Consider the following 22,420-nt stretch of genomic DNA (forward strand, 5'->3'; position numbering starts at 1 on the left):
CGGAAAGAGAGAGGCGTATTGTGGTGCCAAGGCTTCAATCTCTTGGTGACTTGGTCCAAGATTCAAAATTTTCAAACGGCGTCGCTTCTCTTGAAATACCATTATTTCCTGTAGATTTTCCCCCCCCCCCTCCTTAAATTTATATATTTTTTATTTTTCTTATTAATGTTAGTGTAATTTTCCCCTCCCCGTCGCATCCTTTCAGCGGCTCGCTCGAGTCGCTCCTGCTCCGAAAAGAGCTCGTAAGAATTAAGAGCTCCCAAAAAAAATATATTGAGAATCATCAAGGAACCATTGAACCCAAAAACTCTGAAACGCTAAACCCTTTCTCCTCCGCCAATGAACTCAGACCCAGAGGACGCTAAATTTCAGCTAACCGCAAACAATGACAGCCCTAAAAGGAAAAAGAAAAAGAAGCATCGCGCGCAACCAGAATTGCCACCGCCGTCGCCAACAGTCCAAGCCCAAGTTCAAGTCATCCATGAAGACCCACAAAAGGCCTCACCTTTTGTTGGCTACTTTCCCTCCGGTTACGACCCCAGCAAAAGTTGCGGCGGGAGCAATTCTCTGGTAACTGAGTCGCCTAGTGTTTCGGTTTATCGGAGCCAGAAGTGGCCCAAGAGATACCAGCTCGTGGTGAGCCCAACTGGGTCCAATGTGGATTTCGTTGGGACCAACTATTCTGGCGAGGCCACGGCTGGCCAGCAGTGTAGGTACGCACTCGGGGTGTTTGACAAGGGGACTCAGAGCTTGAAGATTGCCCCTGTTGCTTGTGGCAAGGTGAATTTTCTGTTTGATAATGCTGAGAATGTGCGCAAATTTTAATTTTTGTTGTTTTCCGTGGAGAAGTTGTGGAAAATTTATTTATTTGCTCTTTGTTTATGTGGAGTGAGATTTTGGTACCTGTTGTTGAGTTACTGATATGGAGAGAGAATTTATTGATTGTTGGTGCTAATGAAATGTTGAAATTAAGCTTCTTCTTTTTTAGAAGGTAGAAGTTTTATCTTTTTTGTTGTTCAGTTGCTGAAGGAGGGTGGGAAAATTGCATATCATGGGTTGGTTATTTGCCTAATGGTTGGGGATGAGAATTTGCATATCCTTTACTGCTTAGTTATGCTATGAAGTTCCTAATGAAGATGGAGTCTTAAACTTTGATTGTTCAGATATTTAGGTTAGAACCTAAAGTTAGAGGGTTAGACGTTGCTGATGAGGAACCTGAAAGCAGAGTGAAGGAAGAGCTTTCTGCACAACAAAGGGTATACAAAATGAGAGAGCTTACTAATCTTTATGGAACAAAGAAGTCAATAAAAGAGGTAAGCGCCCCCAACCCCCTCTGACTTTCTGACGCTTTATGTGTTCCTTTTAATCTTACCTCAATTCTCCATAAGCATGTAATGATATGTGAGATCTGTCCATCCTCGAGTTATTGAAGAAATGGTCTGTGATATGTTTGCATCATTGAATATGATTCATTTCATTGACCTTGAGTGTGAGGTATTTCTCCACGCATCTTACTTGTTCTTTTTATTCTAGTAACATGTAGTTTCCATTGGCAAACTATATATGAAAGTATTGGATGTTCAACCCATGATCTCACCCAGCATTTTATATGATGCGAGGAAGTGCTTCTTGAGATATAGATAATTGGGAGATGAATTACATAGAGACCAATTGAATTCTAATTATAAAGTGTAAATTTTGTATTAATATTGCTGTTTATGTTCTTTTAGTTTGAATAATTTTAACTTTATGCTATCAACATAGGTTTTGCATTTAACTTTATAGAACTCTCAATGTCTTAAGAGTGGATGGGAATACTATTGCATGTGCACCTTACTACCAGATTGAAACTTGCAAAAACATAAAATTGCGAATAGAGGACATTATACTTGGATATAATTGGTATTTCTAAGAGCACTCTCATTGGAATAGCTAAACTAAAACCCAATTTTTAGCTAATATGACATGAATTTGTCTTTGCCTATTTCATTCACATTCAATCCATTGGACTATCCATATATTCTTTATATAATAATAAAATAATATTAATTTATTTTTTAAAAATATTTAAGTTATTTAATTTTATTATATTTTACCATTTTACCGATTATATGTTAATTAGTAATAATATTATAGCCCTAAAAAAACTGCTGCAACCAAATCATGGTAGTAAGTAAGGTAGAAAATATTTTTTTGTTTCTTTTGGCCATGCTACAGTAATTTTCAAATTTGACCCACAACACTTACTGTAGCAAAAAGCCACCCCCTTTTACATTTGCATAATCTAGTGCAACATATTTTGAGATTATATTAGCCAAACAGTCCATTGGATTTGCATTTGCATAATCCAATGTGAGTGCTCTAAATTTGTTCGCCCATCTCTTTCTTCAGCAGTATGTATCGCAAATCTTTATATTTTTCTTTTTGAAGTAACCCCTAGGGGTTGGCTCAAGGTAAGGCCTTGGGCTTGGGGGTATGCTCCCACCAAGTCTAAGGTTCAAATCCTCTTGGGTGCAAACAATCACTTGGGGCCATCAGATTGGGAGATTTTTTCCTTGAATTACCGAGGTGCACTTGTATGAAACTCCTTTCCGAGAGTCTGTGTACACCCGGGATTAGTCGGGATGTTGTTCTTGGACACCTGGTGCCAATAAAAAAAAAAAAAAAATTCTTTTTGAAGTTTTGTCTGGTAATCATTTTGGAGGCTGGGTTCACGTCTATCTGATCTTAATTTGTGAAGGTGGGGCTGTAAAGTGCTTATTTACAAGACAATGATTGACAAACATAAAATACAAGACACTGTTGTTATATCTTTACTTACTTATTGTTAGGTTGACAGAACTCGAACTTAATAAAGCACTCAAAAAGATTTAGTATAGAAGTCATACATATTGGGGATTTTAATTGTGAACACATGGACTTTGATGGTTTTTACCAGTCCCCCTCCTCTATAATTTGAAAGAGAAAAAGGGTAATAAGGGTGACCTCTCTCACAGGGACTGCCAAGATACTTGATTCCATGGATGAATCCTTGTGACATCCTGCAGAGAGAGAATAGGGCCTCCCAAGATCCTTGTCTTCCCTGATGAATTTTTTGCTTTTCTGTCTTTTCTATAATTAAGTGGCTCTCACGTTCCTGTTAACTTGGAATGAATTATCCCTTTTAGGGCTTCTTAATAAAATGATTATTACTTATCACCGATCAAAAAAAATAAAATGATTATTACTTATCCAAAAAAACCTTGGAATGGCCAAAGGTTTGTGGCTTTGATTGGCATAACCCTCAGCCTCCAAAATGGAGGTCTGGAGTTCGAAACCAAACCCCCAAAAAAAAGGTATCAAAAAAAAAAAACTTGGAATGAATTATCGTCCCCTTTGATTGACATCAAATCGATAGTATAGAGAGAATTTTATGGGCATGAATGTGTAGTAATTTTAATGAACCATGGTATCTTTACTTATCAAAAAGGATGTATATAAATATAGGCTTATTGGTACTTGGAATCTTTGTTGGTAGGGCCCGTTGAAGAAATAGGTCATTTAAACATGCTTTTTCATTCATAAAAAAAGATCGTCTTTAACGAGAAAGAAAAAAAAAATCCCCTTTCATTGTTCATTCAAAGTAAATTATTAGAAGCCCTTTCCCTAGATGGAGCTTTTTGGAGGTTTTGAGCGCTGAAGCTGAAGTAGTTATGCATTTGGATAGAATACTAAAGAATTAGGTAGGGTTGAGTTCTATGATTAGCATTTGCACTTAGCAATTGACTTTAACTTTTCATGTGTGGCAGGCAAAAAAGAAGCACGCATTGAACCAAGAAGATGATCCCAAGTCCCAAGAGGAGCTAGATGGGAAAATCAAAGAAGTAAAAATAAACAAGGAGGCTCTTGAAAGTACCGATGCCCATATTGCCCGCAATATTCCCCCGTATGATTCTTCTGCCACTTCACCCCAGGAGGCTTATCCACTAGACAAGATCATCCTTAAGGGAGAATGGGGTTTCCTTGAAGATATTTTTGAACTTTTGCAAGTAGGAGCAGAAGTAGCTACCAATACTTACCCAACCTTTGTCTGCAATAGAATTTATAAATTACAGGAGATTCAGGTATGGTATAGAAGAGAGCCTTTTAGTTTTTTTCTCTTCTCTAGTAACTCAATGGGTGAAGGTCCACTTCTTTAGCCATGAAATTGTTATTGCGTGGACTGATAATATTTTTATTTTGACTGCTGCGTTTTCAAACCAAGGCCATTTTGTCTTTTTATCTGGTTTCAGAGAATGCCAATCATTTCCACGTGGTATTTGATATTATATCAGAATTGACAACTTTCACGTTGAAAGATCCAAACAAATGAATTTAAGCCAAAAACTTTTGGTGTTGGACAGCAGGACATCCAAAGATAGACCTTTCCATCAAAAATGAGTCCAACATCTAGCCATCTAGGCGATCTGGTTTCTCTGACTCTGTTTTGCAGCTTAAAATATTTAAATACTAATCACATTTTTTTGTGAAAATCCAGGTGGGTGGAATATGTTAATATATTTTGTCTTTCTATGGTTCATGATATTTGGAAAGTTCTTTATTTTGCACTCTGCTTTCACTTTTCATGTTTCCTAGCTTTAGATTCATTTGTCAAATTTTAGCCATTAAAGATGCCAGATGTCACAGGCTATAAACTACTTCAGGGTCATCAGGGTGATGAACAAGGTGGATAATTACAAAGCATGGCTTTATTTATGCTATACAACTCGTTATTCTCTAAGCTGAACTGTGATATGGCACATCCTCCTTAGTGGAATGGAGGATGAAGCCTTGGTTTCAAGATATGTTGAATGTGCTTTCAACTTACCAATCAAAATGGTAAAAAAAGAAATACCACCTTCTGTTCTCTAATCTGATTCCCTTCCGATTTGAGTTGTGATGTACAACTGTTGTCTCATTTTTGTCCTCTTTTCTTTTAAATTCTTTTCGGGTTCAAAAGCTACAATCCTTAATAATCTCGTGATGTCTTGATTGTATTGTTTACAGGATGAGGTAGAGAAGAGAACACTTTCTTGCATATTCTCGTACTTGACTCATCTAATTAAGTTCAAAGATCAGCATTCCATGGATGGTGTTTCCTCGGCAAAGGGCCACAAAATTCCTAGTATTCTGTTCCAGAAGTTCTCAACCATGTTCTCTCCAGCGTCAAAAAGGCTGTCAGCTGAGAAAAATGATCTTCTCATCAGTTATGTCTTGGTACTCACTCTATATGCAGATGAATTTCGAACCAACCCATCTGATATAGCTAAGGATCTAAGAACGAGTTCCATAAAATTGAGGGTGCATTATGAGCATTTGGGTTGCAAGCTCTCACGCCAGAACAACTTGATTTTGTTTACCCTTCCTTTGCCTCTCCAATTTCCAACGGTTAGGCAAAAGCGGCGACGATAAATGGATGCTTCGTCATACTCTTTGTTCTTGCAATTGGAAGACTGATTTTAGTGCGGATTCTGAAATTAGAAACTGGCATGGGAAAAATTTTGTTTGTTTATTATGAAATTAGATTCAATTTTCAATCGTCTCTTGTTGTATTATTCCTGCATATTGAAGCATGGTCTGCCACTCAGTACTCTGCTTACATGAATGGAAGCATAATGCAATCTTTTTGTTTTTTTGTTCTTTTCATCGTTACCTCTTAAGGAGCTTGCAAGGACTGGATGTGGTAAGGGGGCGAGTCCCAACGAAACCATAAACACAACTAATATTTTATGCACTGCTTTGATCAGTGTACAATCTCTAGCACTCAGCTGGGTATATACACATTTCCAACAGTTTCTCGTCATTAATTACCTGCCCAAAACAAAGGACTCTTCATATAATTATGGTTGTTATGGAACAACTTCGGGGCCCTGGCTCAGAGCAATATGTGAGTCCAGTCCAAAATTAGTAGCTTTTTTCCCCTTGATAAATGATGAGCAGTATATTTATAGAAGAAAAGATACATGATAAAAAACAGAAGACAAATCCATATTAGAAGTCTGTATCTGTAATGATGGGAGACCTAAGGGTTAAATTGTGAGTTGCGTATTTTGCCGAACGGTGAATTTTTTATGTGCCATTCTCGGAAGATAATAGACATGGAGGATGATGGCGATATCAGTGCTGATTCAGTGGATTCTTCACTCCGATTGACTGGGGGAAGGAGGGGAAAATATGTCCAGATTTGTAATCGACCGCTATTGAGTTTTGAGTTAAGACACTTTTGTTATGTCCAAATTTGTAATCTATCACCATTAAGTTTCAAGGCAAAACACTTCTATTATATCTAGATTTGTAAATATGCAAGGCAGATTTGAAGCCATTATGCACGGCAGATCACTATTTGGGGGAGAAGAGGTGACCCGTGGCCTGTTTAGTTTTGCATTGCTTGTTTTGGGGCAAGCACTGTTGCTCCTCGCATTGCTCATCCGCGTGCAAGAGCTGATGTTTCTCAAGTTGCTCATCTGGTGTGAGAATTGTTCCTCCCTTTTGGTGCTTGCTAGAGTGGTGATGATGTTTGCTCGATGCTCACATCAGTAGAGGTGGCAAATCGTGTCAACGAGTCATGTTTGTATCGTGTCAATGCATAAACATTATACCATATGGGTCAAAAAGAACACAATCTGTTAAACTTAAGGTGTCGGAATCTCAAACCTTAATACGACCTATTAATATAATAAGTTGATATGATACAATTTGTTTTGACTCGTTATTAATTAATCAGGAAATGTATTGACACAACTATTTCAACTCGTATTATGTAAATGGGTTAAACTGAACCAAATAAGCTACTTGACCTAACTTACATAATTTTACATAAAAACTAAAATCATAATATCTCCCTAAAATATAAAACTAACTACTAATGAAAAATGTCAATATTTTTCATATTTTAACATATAATAAAACTAATATTACAATCCAAACAATAAAAATACAAATCCAATATTATAATCCAAACAATAAGAACACTAAAATCAAATCCCCAACAATACCAAAATTAGCATAAGTCCAAAATTATCCAAACAATACAAACATAAACATATTATAATAATATTAAAGTTACAATCCCAATAATAATAAACACAAATCTAAACATTTGATTGGTTTATAGAAGGAAGTGAAATGCCCTCCTTGCTCTTGTTGTTGATATCCTACTCTATAACATCTTCAATTAGCTACTTATAAAAAAAAAATATCTTCAATTAGCTTCTCCAATTTCATTTCTTATGTTTCTATTTTAAAAAATGGCATCAATAAAGTTAATAAAATTATTGTATTGAAAGCACTACAATCCATTATTTAATAAAATTCAAAATAAACGCTACCTTATTTGCCATACAAACAATCTCTTGTTCGAACCAATGTTTCAACAATATTTGGTTCTAGTGCACTCCTAAACTGATCGATGATATGCTCACCAACACTATAGGTTGATTCAAATGCAACTATAAAAATAAAAACACTTAAAATGTCAAGAGCCATATGAGCAAGATTAGGATAACGAAATTCACTTTTTTTTCAAAATAAAAGAATATCAGGAGAAGCATTTCTATCTGCCCTATATTCATCCAAATAGAGCTTCAATTGACCTTTTTTTATAAAGGGGGAGTAAGATCATTAGCTTGAAATGAGTCAAATTCCTATACACATTAAAAAAAAAAAAAAAAAAAAAACCCAAATATTTCAAGCCAACATGATATCAAACAACAATATAGTATAAATTGTTAAACAAAAAATATTATTTGTATTTACCATCATTACTTGTCTAGTGATTTACTAAAAGATTTGAATTGAGTTTCCACACTACAGACATTTTTTTTAGAAGTTGTGGTTGAACTTGTGGGAGTACTAAACTATATTCCATGAAAATAGATTTCAATTTGGTATGAACATTTAAATACTCCAAGGAACCATTTCCATAAAACTTTTTATAAGAAAATTTAACAAATTGAACCTTGTATTGAAGATTCAATATAATTGCTTTAACCAACATCAGACTAAACTCTTACTAATATTTCTCAAACTTAGTTATCATTTTATAAGATGTTTTACTCACGAAGTTATCCTCACTGTCACATTGTTCCTTTAATTTCAAATAAATCATAAAAACTGTTGGAAAGTACAAATTGGCTTAAATGTATTTGGTTCTAGAAAATTTAAAAGTAACATCATAAAAAACAGTTAAAAAATTGTTAATTTTCTCAACTTTATCCCACTTATATGTGGATAGAAAATGTTTAAAATTTAACTCAGTCAACTCCAAATAACAAAAAACACGACTATAGAAAAGAGCACTCTCAAACATAATTTTTTTTTTTAAAAAAAATTCTATTTAGTAGGGACATCTTGTCTTAGCCCTCTCTTAAAATACAAAGACATTTGATTGGTTAATTTTAAAAATTCTTGCTTTTTTATTTGTGATCCTTTGACATATTTGATATTTTCATGAACTTTGAATAGTACAATCAATCTCTTTTAACTCATCTTATACTACCAAATTGAGGATATGAGCACAACTATGAGGATGAAAGAACTTACCATCACAAACAAGGGCTTTCTTAATGTTCAATTGAGTTCTTAACATTTTCACTGAAATATTATTTGAAGAAGCATTATCTAAAGTTAAAATAAAAACCTTGTTTTCAATTTCTCACTCACATAGCAAATTATAATTTTTTTTTTCAAAAAACGATATGCCATTATATGGTAGTAGCATAAAAGAAAAGTTCAACATCATTTTTCTGTAAAACTCAATTCTTATTAAGAAAATATATCAAATGCACTTATAACCATTAATTGTTATAGAAGTCCACGAGTTAGTGGTCAAACTAATTCTACTAAGAGCATCATTCAACATCTATTTAACTTTTTTTTTTTTTATATGATACATCTTAACCAAATCAGCCTTGAAGGTATTTCTATATATAAATGGAACATTTGGATGCAAATATTGTAATAAAGATCTTACGTGAAAATATTCAACAAATTGAAATGGAAATTCTTACTTCATAATATATCCTACCAATATATCTTTATACTTTTTAACATCAAATTTAGAAGCACTAACCAATACAGATCCACTATTTTATGCTAATATCAATTGAACAATATTTCATGAACTTCTTCTAGGGCATGAGTCTATGTGATGCTTCAAACTTTTTGTTCCATATTTGCTCGTTGCCAAATATGTAGTTCCGCACATCTTGCACTTGGCACGCGGCTTACTGATGTTACCATCACCTTTGTGAATCAGGAACTATCTCAAACAAACTCCACATATTTGATTTTTCCTTCCTCATTTTGACAACTTGCTGAGACATCTTCTAGCAAACTTAAGTCAATCAAATCATCGTTTTTGCTTGCTACCTCAAACATCTGGGAAAAAAAAATTCCAACATGAAAACTAATCTAGCAGCAACTATAACACAACACCTATAATGTCTACACAACAACTATAATGTCTACACAACTATAAGATAAACACAATATGTATAAGATAAACACATCAACTATAACACAACAACTTGTCAATCAATTCATCGTTCTTAATTTTTGTCAGAAGTTAAGAACTGGGAACTATAATGTCCCCAGTACATTGAGCTCATAATTATACAGTGAAAATTGTAAGTTAAAAAAATAATACAAGGCCTAATTCTGTAAGATTGAACTTCAAGACCTAGATAGACAAGAAGTGGAATGTATTCACTATCAATACAAGGAATTCAAATGGCAAATACCTTTTCCAAGATACCCACAAGATTATTCAATTTTGTAAAATTTGAACACTATCTATTGTTCCAGGTCTCAACAACTTGTTACTAAAAACAAATAGTAAGCAGTAGCCCATAGATCCAAGCATTCAAGTTGGTGAAGTTGAACACTACCACGTTCCATAATAAACAAGCATGGTTTTACAAGTGTGTAGCAAAAAAATTAGCATCTTGAACATAAAAGGCAAGCTTTAAGGTTATCAATGGTGTATTAAAGAAGTCCCCTGTCAAAGATTTAGACATTTATAAAAAACTTACGAGTATTCACTATCAAGAAATTATTCATACCTTAGATGTGGGAGTGGGGGTAGCATGAGGCATGGTGTGAGATAGCAGGGTAGCACAACGTGAGGCAGAGGATGCGATTTGAGAGAGAAAGACACTAAGAGGTGTGGGAGTGGGGCCAAAGTGAGGCAGAGGATGCGATTTGAGATTTGAGAGAGAGGAGATCAAGAGAGGTTGTAGGTGGGAGTAGAGGCGACGTGAGGTAGGAGTGGAGGCGACCAGAGGCGTGAGAAAGGACTGCATAAGGCAGAGGGAATGAGCGTCTAGGGAGGCGGTCGTGACTCATGAGAGAGAGTGAGAGTCTGAAAGAGAATTAGGAAATTAAGATTGGAGTTTTTGGGTTTTTAGGTTAAAAGGAATATAATTATAATTTTAGGTAAAAAACTTAACGGGTCTAAACGGGTCCCATTAGTGACCCGTTAATGAATTGTATCTTAATGAGTTAACCAATTTTAACCCAAACTCTTTAACATCAAATTCAAAACCACTAATTTCGTGTCATGTTCTTGTTAGGTTAACGAGTTGTGTCGCATATTGTCACCCCTACTCACGTGGAGGGCGAGCATTCCTACTCATGTTTAGGGGGTGACCTCTATTTCTTTTGCATTTAGTCATATTGGAGCGAGAATTTTTGTCCATTGTGTTTCTTGCCCCAGAGGAATCTGTTACCCCTTTTGGTGCTCACTTGAGCTAGCATTTTGCTTGGCTTCGAGTGAGCACTTTAGCTCACTTTTATGGAGCATAAAATCTAATTTAGCGTGTGAGCATGAGAGTTTGTCCACCATGTAAGCAATTGTGCTTGCCCAAGCGCACGGGCAGGTTGAGTATTCACATGCTGGTTGCTCAAAGGTTAGTCTTAATGCTTCCAAGCAATCTTCATTGCTTGCTTGTGGGGGTGCCTTATAGCTCATGGGAAGCTTTGTTGCTTCTCGTAATTGTGCCTGCCATGCTAGTTACTCAATGATAAATGCAGTGTTTAGGAGGTAAGTGCCCAACACGATTGTTGTTTGAGGCAAGCTTCATTGCATACCCTTGGGGGTACCTTGTTGCTTAGTGAGCTTTGTAGCTTCTAAGTGGGCACATAGCCTACCACGCTAGTTGCATGGGGAAATGAAGTGCTCGGGAGGCATGTACCAATCATGCTTGGTGCTCTTGACGAGCTTCATTGCTCACATTGAGTGTGCCTTGTTGCTCAGAGAGAGCTTAGTCGCTTCCCGTGATGTGTAGGCTCATAGCCCACTCGTGGTATTCCTAGTTTAGTTAGGCCGAGGCCTAGTTTGGTTGCTAAGTCGAAACACAAACCATCTGAGTATTTGTTACGGACATACATGTTTTGGCATCCAAAAAAACATGAGAGTGTATCTCATATAATCCCAATCGATCTCTTATAACCATAATACTATTCCGAAGTAACTAGCGCTAACACAAACACAGAGCCCTGCTTCTAGCAGTGTTGGCGACACGTCAATTAATTATTGACCTTTGCTCTAGAGACATGATGACCTTCTCTTTCCCTTGAGGCCCCCATTCCCCCTTTTATTGGATCTGTACCTTTTTAGTCAAATTTTTCCCTTCACTCCTCCATTAATTATAAATATTAAATAAATAATTGATAAATAAATAAATCATTTTTAGACAGTTGTTGTCAATATTTTTACTTTATTCTCATACCATTACTACTTAAAAATGATGAATGAATAAATAATGTTCAGTTATTAAGAACACTTTCTAATAATTGGTGAGACCCACCACTTTATCATATTTTCATAAAAAGTTAAAACCATTTCATTTCTACATCTAAAGATACACATTTTTACAAGCCAATTATCTCATCTTAACCCAAATCATCTCACTACTATTTACAGATTTTTCATCTAATTTGATTATCCAAACAAGGCCTGAGTGCCCATCGTACTTGTGCACAGGGGCGAGCATCAAAGCTCGCCCTTGCATGCCATGTGCATGGGCATGCAGTACCTACATGTGCAACGCACCTTCGACGCTTGTAATTTTAAACTTTAAATCATAAAATGACAAAGAGATAAGAGACTTATGTTTGTGTTTTTTTGGCATGATTTTGCTAGAAGCCTCCTTCATATAGAATAAACCTTTATTGGGTCATTTGATTTTATATTTAGAAAACGATAAATCCGGCACCAAATTCTTTGTCAGTTTTCCAGTCAATGGAGGATGCTAACAGTATTTTCAGATAATTCCTTTTTCGCAATGATTTGAACTCTTCCTTTGAAATAAGAAAATTGTCGCTGGACTCCACCGAATCTCGAAGGACTGGGGGACACTTCAATGATTAAATTAGTCATTTTGTCATCTCAAGAGATATTCAAGATAGAGAAAGAGGAAGTGTATTTTCTTCCATTTTTGACCAAACGGTGTGGCCTTTTATAGAATTTTCAAAACTCAAAGATGCTTATCATGTGTCAAATTTGGATCAGCTAGATAGTTGGGAATGAGTGATTCTCTAAAAATGTGGCTCATGGCTATTATCTAAGAAGGCTTTATACCATCATCACCATGTAGCATGTAGTGAAGGTTCTTTGAGTGGGCTCCACTGGCTATTCTCATCCCTAACACCAACATAAATAATTGATGCATCCGATTCCTCCAACACAGTTGGGTTCTCTGCGAGCAGCTTGAAAGCAAAGGTTAGTGCCAATAAAAGTGAATCAAAACTAACAAAAAACAGCCCAAACATTAGCTGAACCACAAAATCATCTATTAGGAAGCTCTCAACTTTCATGTCCTGGATGAGATGTCCAAGCACGTCCCCATGATGCATCTCTTCAGGTGAAGCGCGCCTCTTGTTTGGTACATCCAGCAAGATGTTCAGTGCCTTCCCTTCACCATTTTGTTTTTTTAAGAGTAATATTACATATAATCGTGGAATGCACAAATGCCGTATAATCAATTTGAAAAGGAGTGAGGTCTATTATTAAAAAATTTATTTATTTTTCTATAGATCCCGTATTTATTCACTTTTTTAAAAATAATTATATGACGCTTGTACACTTACGACTGGAATTATCTTTTTTTTTTTTTTAAATACATCTATAAGAGCATTTTTATTGGATTATCCAAATGCAAATATACAATTTACATAATATGACATAATTTTACGTTTAGCTATTTTATTCAAAACTTATTTCTACATTGAATTATCCATTTATTAGTCAAAATAATAATAAAATATTATAAATTTAATATTTTTTCTAAATTAAGAGCTTATATGAAAATACATTATTATTTTTTATTAAATAATACGGAGAAATAATGTAGGAGAAAGAATGAGGATGAAGAGGGAGAATAGAGGGAAGAGAGAGAGTGTATAAAGATATTATTTTTTATCTATTTAGATGTGAAATAGTAACAATCAAATTTGGTTGTAAACCTTAATTGTAAAGATAAAAATTGGCTAGGATTAGATGAGTAAATGATAAGGTTTATCTTATCATGTTATTTATTATTGTTGGATAAATGTAAAGATAATTATTGATTTGTATCTAAACAATGCTGAGTCTATCTAGAAGTTTTAGGAGTTGTTTAGATAAGTCCTTGAAGTCAAAATCGAGTTCTGATAGTTTTGCTCTTATCCAGAAGAAAACTGAAAAGAGTTTAGTCTATAACAGAATAAGTTATCACGAAATGTTAGCAGTCCGTCGGAACACGTTTTCGCATCTGTTGCTAACCGTCAGCAGAGTCCTACTGTGACTAGAACTCTTTCCAGACTTTCTATTTAAATGGATTCGGTTTTGTATCTTTTCAAGGACTTTGAGCCACGAATTTTAAAGAGGATATTCTGAACGTTTATGAGAGAAAATTCACTTGAGAATTTTCATAGAATTTTTCATATCTTCTTGAGTGTGATCATGCTTTGAGAACAAAGCAACATCAATTGGATTCATCCTCTGGAGTTCCAGAAGGGAAGTTAACATTTGAAGATCGTTAGAGGTTCTAGCGGCTATTGCGGTAGAAGACAAACGGCAAGTAAGAGAGTCGAATTGTAAAAGTTTTGTAATTGATTATTGCTTGTAATTGTTCTTCAAATAATAAGATTGACTTTCCTGAGTTTGGCTGCCCCGTAGGGTTTTACCTTTAAAGAGTTCTTTAAAGGGTTTCCCTTCATAACCAATCGTTGTGTCTTGCAAATTTGATTATTTATTTTAAAATATTTGATTCGTTTCATAATCTTGATAATTGAAATCTAACTTATTCATTCAAGGAAATTGGTAGATAATTTCATGATTTTACAGGAGTACGTTGGGAATTTCAATTGGCATCAGAGCGTGATTCATTCTTTCGAGTGTGATCTGTGCCCCTGTAATATGTCATCATTGACTACCCCACCGCACTTCAATGGTGAAAATTATGCATGTTGAAAAGTATGCATGCGAACCTTCTCAAATCATTGAATGAGCGAGTGTGGTATTCGGTTGTATAAGGATGTATTAGACCAAAAACAAATATTGATGATTGGATGAAAGAAGAAATACCAATTGTAATTGGAATAGCAAGGGGCTGAATGCTATATTCATGGTTGTATCTCCAGAAGAATTTAAGAGAATCTCCATGTGTGAGATTGCTAAAGAGACATGGGATATCTTGGAGGTTACACATGAAGGAACAAAAATTGTGAAGAACTCAAAATTATAATTGTTAACTTCTAAATTTGAAGAGATTAAAATGCTGGAAGAAGAAAGTTTTAATGACTTTTATACTAAACTGAATGATATTGTGAATTCCAGGTTTAATTTTGGAGAAAAGGTGGAAGATTCAAGAGTTGTAAGGAAGATTCTAAGGTCTTTACCTGAAAGATTTCGACCCAAAGTTATTGCAATTGAAGAAAGTAAAGATCTGGATGCAATAAAGGTAGAAGAACTGGTAGGTTCTTTGCAAACATATGAATCTTCACTTCCTCAAATAAGAAAAAGTAAGTCCATTGTTTTAAAGACTATAGAAGAAAATTATAAAAATGTTTTTGATGAAGAAAGTCTAAATGATGAAGAGATTGCTTTACTTGCTAGAAAATTCAGAAAGTTTATGTTTAATAAAGAAAATGGTAAACAAAAAGGAGGAAAAAATGCTTTTGTTAAGAAAAATGAATCTAAAAATTGGAAGAAAGAAAAAACTGAGAAAAAGGATAAAGTTTAGTGTCATGAATGTTCTAGGTATGGTCATATAAGAATTAAGTGTCCAAACTTCAAGAAAAATAAAGGGAAAGCGTTGAATGTCACACTTAGCGATATTTCATATTCTGAAAGTTTAAACTCATCTTCTGATGATGAAAAATCTTTTATGCTTTCTCTATTGTTGTGAATGATTTTCCTGAAATTACACTGACAAAATCTGAAAGTAGTTGTGATTACAGTAATTCAAATGTATCAATTGTTGATGCCGATCAAGAACTGAATTTACAGGAAGCTTACAATGATGTGCGTGAAGAAGTGATCGAATTAAAGAAACTCAACAAGAAGCTGTATAAGAAGTTCACTGATATGGAGAGTGAGAAAAACAACATGTCTGAAACTTTAAAAATTTCTGAGAGTGAAATAGCCAGATTAAATAATCAAAATATTGCACTAGAAAAGGAATTGGAAAAGGTTGAAGAAAAAACAGCAACATAAAAATTAGAAGAAATGTTGAGTTTTCAAAAAATGAGTAGTGACAGAACTGGCCTAGGGTACACGACTTCTAAAGGGAAAGAAAAATTGGTCTCATCATCCGCTGTCACAACCTCCAAAAGTATTGTTTTTGTTAAAGGAAGTCAATGTAAGAGTTTTCAAAATCATGTTGAACTTAAGGCAGTTTATTCAAAAAATCTGCATGGTAAATTTGTCCTTACATGTCATAAGTGTGGAGTAGTAGGTTATATAAGACCACATTGTTTTAACATGAATCAAGTGCAGAAATTTGAAGGAAAAAGAAAAGGGAAGAGCCTACAGACTCAAGTTGATGACATGAGTCAACAAATTAATTTCATAAGTCTTAAGCTTGGGGAACTAGCAGATATTTGCCTTCAAAACAAAGAAAAACACAAGTCAAAACTCAAGACAAAATGGGTGAAAAAGAAAGATGTAGTGTGTCTTGTTGCTCACACAGCACTTAGATCAATGGAAGATTGTCTGTGGTACCTGGACAGCGGCTGTTCGAGGCACATATCTAGAGACAAAACCTTATTCAAGAAAGTTGAAACATCTCATGGAGGCACCGTGACCTTTGGAGATGGAAGCAAGGTTGTCATAAAAGGGAAAGGAAGTATTGAAATACCAAGACTACCTGTGTTGCATGATGTTTTATTTGTTAATGGTTTGAAAGCTAATTTACTCAGCATTAGTCAGTTTTGTGACAATAATTTTTCTATGCAGTTTTCAAAAGATGAATGCAACCTATATGATAAAGGTGGAGAATGGGTCTTAGAAGGTACTAGAACCTCAGACAATTGTTATGGAATTTCTCCAAAACCATTGGAGAAATGTCATAGAGTCACACTTGATGAAGCTTAATTATGGCATCAACGCCTTGGGCATATTAATTTTAAAAATTTATCAAAAATTTCAAAAAGAAAAATTATTGATGGACTACCCAAGGTAATAAAGGTGAATAAAATAGTGTGTGGAGCATGCCAAGAAGGAAAGCAAACTAGAGCTCAACACAAGAAGATTTCTCATTTTCTTACCTCTCGGCCTCTTGAGCTATTGCATATGGATTTGATGGGTCCAACACAAACTGAGAGTCTTGGAGGAAAGAAGTATATCATGGTGATTATAGATGACTTTTCAAGATTCACATAGATAATGCTCTTAAGAGAAAAATCTGAATCTTTTGATCTTGTCAAAAAGCTATTCAAGAAACTACAAACAGAGAAGGAAGTTTCTATCTCTAGAATACGCAGTGATCATGGTTGAGAATTTGAGAATACTAGTTTTACTTCTTTTTGTGATGAACAGGGAATACATCAAGAATTTTTTGCACCTATCAATCCACAACAAAATGGAGTAGTGGAAAGGAAAAATAGAGCAATTCAAGAAATGGCACGAACAATGTTAAGCAACAAGAAGATGGCTTTATATTTTTGGGGAGAAGCTGTGAATAGAGCAAATTATATCTTGAATCGAGTGATTTTAAGACCCGCACCAATCAAACACCTTACGGTTTGTGGAAAAATAAAAGGCCTACGGTAAAGTATTTCAGAATTTTTGGTAGCAAATGTTATATTCTGATAGACAGAGAAAACAATCATAAATTTGAAAGCAAAAGTGATGAGGGATCGTTTCTTGGCTATTCCTCCAATAGTAAGGCTTATAGAGTTTACAATTTACGTACACAATCTGTTATGGAATCAATTAATGTAGTTATGGATGACATTTCAGCTAAAACTACCATGAAGGAGCTTGAAAATATGAAGGAATTGGGGCAGACCAGTGGAGAAGACTCACAAGTGCAAAATGAGGAAGATCATATAGAGGAGACATCACGAAATCCACAAAACAAAGAACCTTCTTCAAGAATTACTCAAAATCATCCTAAAGAAAACATTCTCGGTGAGCTAGATGAAGGTATAAGGCTTAGAAGAAGAGTACTAAATCAAGTTTCTTGTGTGTGTTATTTTTCACAAGTTGAACCCAAGAAAGTCGAGGAAGCATTAAATGATGAAAGTTGGATCAACACCATGCATGAAGAACTCCATCAATTCACTAGAAATGATGTATGAGAGTTGGTTCCTAAACCAGAAAATTATAACATCATTGGGACTAAGTGGATCTTTAAGAACAAATCCGATGAGCATAGTACTATTGTGAGAAATAAAGTAAGGCTGGTTGCACAGGGTTACACACAAGTAGAAGGGATTGATTTTGATGAAACATTTGCTCCTGTGGCCCGGCTAGAATCTGTCTGCATTCTATTGGCACTTGCTTGTCATCTAAACTTCAAATTATATCAAATGGATGTCAAAAGTGCCTTCTTAAATGGAGTGTTACAAGAAGAGGTATATGTTGAATAACCGAAAGGATTTGTTAATCATCTCTACCCTGAATATGTTTATAGGTTGAAGAAGGCGCTGTATGGACTAAAACAAGCACCTCGAGGTTGGTATGAACGGTTAACAGCTTACTTACTTGATCATGACTTTGTTAGAGGACAAGCTGATAGGACTTTGTTCATAAGAAGATCAGGTAAACAACTCATAATTGCTCAAATATATGTTGATGATATTGTTTTTGGAGCAACACTAGAATCTCTTGCTTATAACTTTGTAAATGAAATGAAATCTGAATTTGAGATGAGTATGATTGGTGAGTTAAATTTTTTCTTGGATATTCAAGTAAAACAATGTAAAGAATGAATATTCATTTCACAATCTAAATATGCAAGAGATCTTGTGAAAAAATTTGGAATAGAAGGAAAAAGCAATGCTCGCACTCCCAGGAGCAGTTCAATGAAAATCAGCAATGACTCCACAGGTAAAAATATTGATCCCACTCTTTATAGAAGCATGATAGGAAGTCTATTATATATTACAGCAAGTAGACCTGACATAGCTTTCAGTGTTGATGTGTGTGCTAGATTTCAAGCTAATCCTAAAAAATTCCATCTTACTGCAATAAAAAGAATCATAAAATACCTTAATGCAACTGTTGATTATGGGATATGGTACTCAAAAGACACTAATCTTACACTTGTTGGCTATTCGGATGCTGATTTGGCTGGGAATGCTGATGATAGGAAGTGTATTACGGGTGGGTGTTTTTATATAGGTGGAAATCTTGTAGCTTGGATGAGTAAAAAACAAAATTCTATTTCCTTATCTACTGCTGAAACTGAATACATAGCTGCAGAGAGTTTTGTAATCAGCTTTTATGGATGAACAAAATGCTTGATGATTATGGTTTTTCTCAAGATACTATGACAATATATTGTGATAATTCAAGTACTATAAGTATTTCCAAAAATCATGTTCAACACTCTCGAACCAAGCACATTGATATTAGACATTATTTTATAAGAGACTTGGTTGAGTCTAAAATAATATCCTTGGAACATGTGTTTACTGAACATCAACTGGCTGACTTGTTTACTAAATCTTTAGATGGACTTAGGTTTGAGTTTTTAAGAAAAGCCATTGGTATATGGGATCCCAAGTGAGAGGTTTTCTATCATACTAGTTTTAAGATATTTTCTTCCAGTTTTTATTTTTCTTTGATGAATGAATGTTTCAGTTTTTTTTTAAAATAAAAAAATAAACAAAAACAACTGGGTTGTTTGTTTTCTTTTAAGGTACATGTTTGACACATCAAAGTTTGAGCATGTATGGAATTGCTTTAAAAATTTTCTGATCTTATGTAATGCTCTTCTCTGTGTAGTTCTCTTTAAGTATACTAACCCTATAGGTCAACTTGGCAAAGTTCATTTATAATGTACTATGAGGAACCTATATGTAAGCATCCTATAATTAATATGTTTCTTTTTAGATGCTCATCAAAGGGGGAGTTTATGCCTTGAATTAACTAATACTAGTTGAACCTAGTACATATATAAAAAGCTCTCTTCTTGCCAAACACAAAGAGTGATCTATATAGAAAAAGTCGATATTAATTCATTGCGGAAAAAGATAAAAACCCTATAAAGATCTACCACCTTGAGTTCTTATAGAAAAAATCGTTGCTCTAATCATTATGAAAAAAGATGAGCAACCAACATGAACAAAGGGGGCGTACAAACTAGTGTTTGGAGGAGATGCTCATGTATCTAAGCCCTAGTATAAAGTTTGATTTTTAAAGTCAAGTAACAAACTCTTGAGAGCATCTATCAAAAGTAATCTTTCATTGAACAAAAGTCTCAAAGATATATTAAAAAAAAAGGGAAGCAAAACGAAAAAAAAAAAAAAAAAAAAAAAAAAAGGAGTTCATAACATGTTATGGTATAAGTATACTCACTCACACACTCACATGAACTTTGACATTGCTGATTCGATGAGAAGTGAACATCCAAAAGAGACTATTGCAAACATGAGTGTACTAAGGATTATTGATTTTTTTTTTTTTTTGTAATTTCTGTCTTGATTAAACTACGGTGTTTATAGGCATGTTATCTTTTTTTTTTACACCTTCCTTCTTATAAAAAAAAACATTTAATAAAAAAATATAGAGTTTTTTTTCGAATCTATGTTTTTTTTTTGTTCCCTTAATATAAAAAAAATTAAAAAAATAATAAATATTTTTTTTCAGTGTGTTAAATAGGTGTATTGGGTGCTTTTAATTCTAAGTATAGAAGTCCTAGTGGGACTCTCCTTTTACCATACCTCTTGCCCTTTTTCTCCTGCACTCAGCCCCGACCCTCATAGCCTCCCCTTTACCCATTTTCACGGCATCTTGATTCCTCCACACAAGCCTCCATACACAGTGCTCCTTTCACTTTCATTCCTCCTTATTCCATCTTCAAGGTAAGTATTCTCGACTCCTCTGTTTTTTTTTTTCTTCTTTTCTTCTCTTAGTTTCGGCATTTTGATAAGTAGAGTATTTGTGGAGGGTTTTATTTTTTTTAAATCTTGGTTGTTTGGTTGAGCTGCACTCCTAGTAAATGGGTTGTTTGTGTTGATTCTATCCACTCTATGCGTGTATTGAGGACAAAGCTTTATTGCACACGGACTCTCTATTTTTGTTCTCCACAGGTGCACACCAAGTGTTTGTGTTATTTCCTAACTCATCTCAGTTTTTATTTTGGGCAATTGTTAGGACGTTTTTTTCTTATCTATACATAGTAAGGTTTTATACATATATAGTTTTTGCTTTGTTCTCAATATTCTGTTTATAAAATAAATAAATAAATAATATAATGGTTATTAAGAAAAATTCATATGGGTTTTTAATCTCAATCTATTCTTATCTTCTAAAAGTTTGAAATTTTTTTTTCTAAACTTGATTATTGTACTGCTTCAGATGAGATTCAAAGAAAGGGCAAAGCACAGAAAGATCATTCCTCTTATATCATCCGAGCACTCCTCAAGTAAGGATGTACCCTTACTTGAACCAATGCAGTTAGGAGACACTTCAGCTCCTCCCCCATCTCCATCTCCATTTGTGCCTATTCCCACAGGAGCCACTCCTGATCGCTTCATATCCATTGAAGCTGAGAATGCATATAGGAATACCTTCTCCAAGAGACCCGTATTGGGTGAACGGGAGGTAAGTATAAATGACTTCCCTACGGATGACTTCCAAATTATTCGTCGTATATTCATTGAAAGAGGATGGGAGAAGCTCACTCATGCCTTTCCTACACCTTGCGTCGAGGTTGTTCGGAAATTTTATTCAAATATCGCTCACTTCAATTTAGATGATCATAGCATCATCTCTACTGTTCGAGGGATTTAAATTGAGGTATCTCCTGCTATTCTCTAAAGTCTATTTACTCTTCCTGAGGTTAATACCCATATAAGGGCATGGGAGCTCCAACAAAGATTGCGATACGCAATCTGTTTGTTGGCCCCACTGGCCCCAAATGGACTGCCAAAATGCACAGACTACCTCTTCACAGTATGCTCCCTCAGTATCGGCTCTTGGCCAAAATAGTATTGATCAATCTCTGGCCTATTAGTCGTCACACAGAAATTTCTCTAGAGAGAGCTTATTTTATGTATGCTCTTACTACTGGTGTGTCTATTGATTTTACACAGCATGTCATTGATATTATTCATCATTCACATGTGAAAAAAGAGTTAAATCTCCCATTTGAAAGTCTAATTACTAAGTTGGCCATGCTTACGAAAATTCCACTTCGAGCAAATGAACCTACCATGAAGCTGCCAGGGCCTATTTCAGCTTTAACCATGGTTAAATCAGAGGCTGTCATCACTAAGAAGCGCTCCCTAACTACTGAGTCAGCATCTTCTCCACCTGAACCTTCCATCCCCGTCTCTCAAGTTCTTGAGCAAATCTCTTTGTTATATCAGAAGATTGATGGCTTCACAGCTAAGTGGGAGGCCAGTCAGTCCAAGTAGGAGCAACAATTAGCTGCAGTACGCTCTGATTGTGTGTAGGCAAATGATTGTCTGGTTCAACTTTCTTTGGATGTGCAACACATTATGACAAGTGTAGCTGATTCTGATGATAAAATATAGACCTCCATGGTTGATTGTTGACAAAAAGGGAGAGAAAAGTTTGAGGGGGAGCAACAGCATCAAATGGGGAGCACAGTGACACAACTGAAAAAAAAAAAAAAAAAAAAAAAAAACTGAAAAACTTTATCTTGTTACTTTATCTTTTTTATGTTTTGTTTTCCAATTTAGTTTTTTTGTGTGGTTGTAATGTAGATACAATTTGGCATGTGTT

At 34.8% G+C, this 22,420-nt stretch overlaps 1 protein-coding gene across 1 annotated transcript; it reads left to right on the top strand.

Moving 5' to 3' along the window:
- The first annotated feature begins 153 nt into the window (after positions 1–153).
- LOC122309039 (DNA-directed RNA polymerase I subunit rpa49-like) lies at positions 154–5,651 on the top strand. The gene is made up of 4 exons (XM_043122388.1): positions 154–780; positions 1,164–1,313; positions 3,789–4,103; positions 5,026–5,651. Exons 1-4 carry the CDS (start codon positions 340–342, stop codon positions 5,428–5,430), a joined length of 1,311 nt encoding a protein of 436 aa, XP_042978322.1. The 5' UTR covers positions 154–339; the 3' UTR covers positions 5,431–5,651.
- The last annotated feature ends 16,769 nt before the right edge of the window (positions 5,652–22,420 follow it).

The sequence above is a fragment of the Carya illinoinensis genome, chromosome 5 (assembly GCF_018687715.1).
Source record: "Carya illinoinensis cultivar Pawnee chromosome 5, C.illinoinensisPawnee_v1, whole genome shotgun sequence".
NCBI lineage: Eukaryota > Viridiplantae > Streptophyta > Magnoliopsida > Fagales > Juglandaceae > Carya > Carya illinoinensis.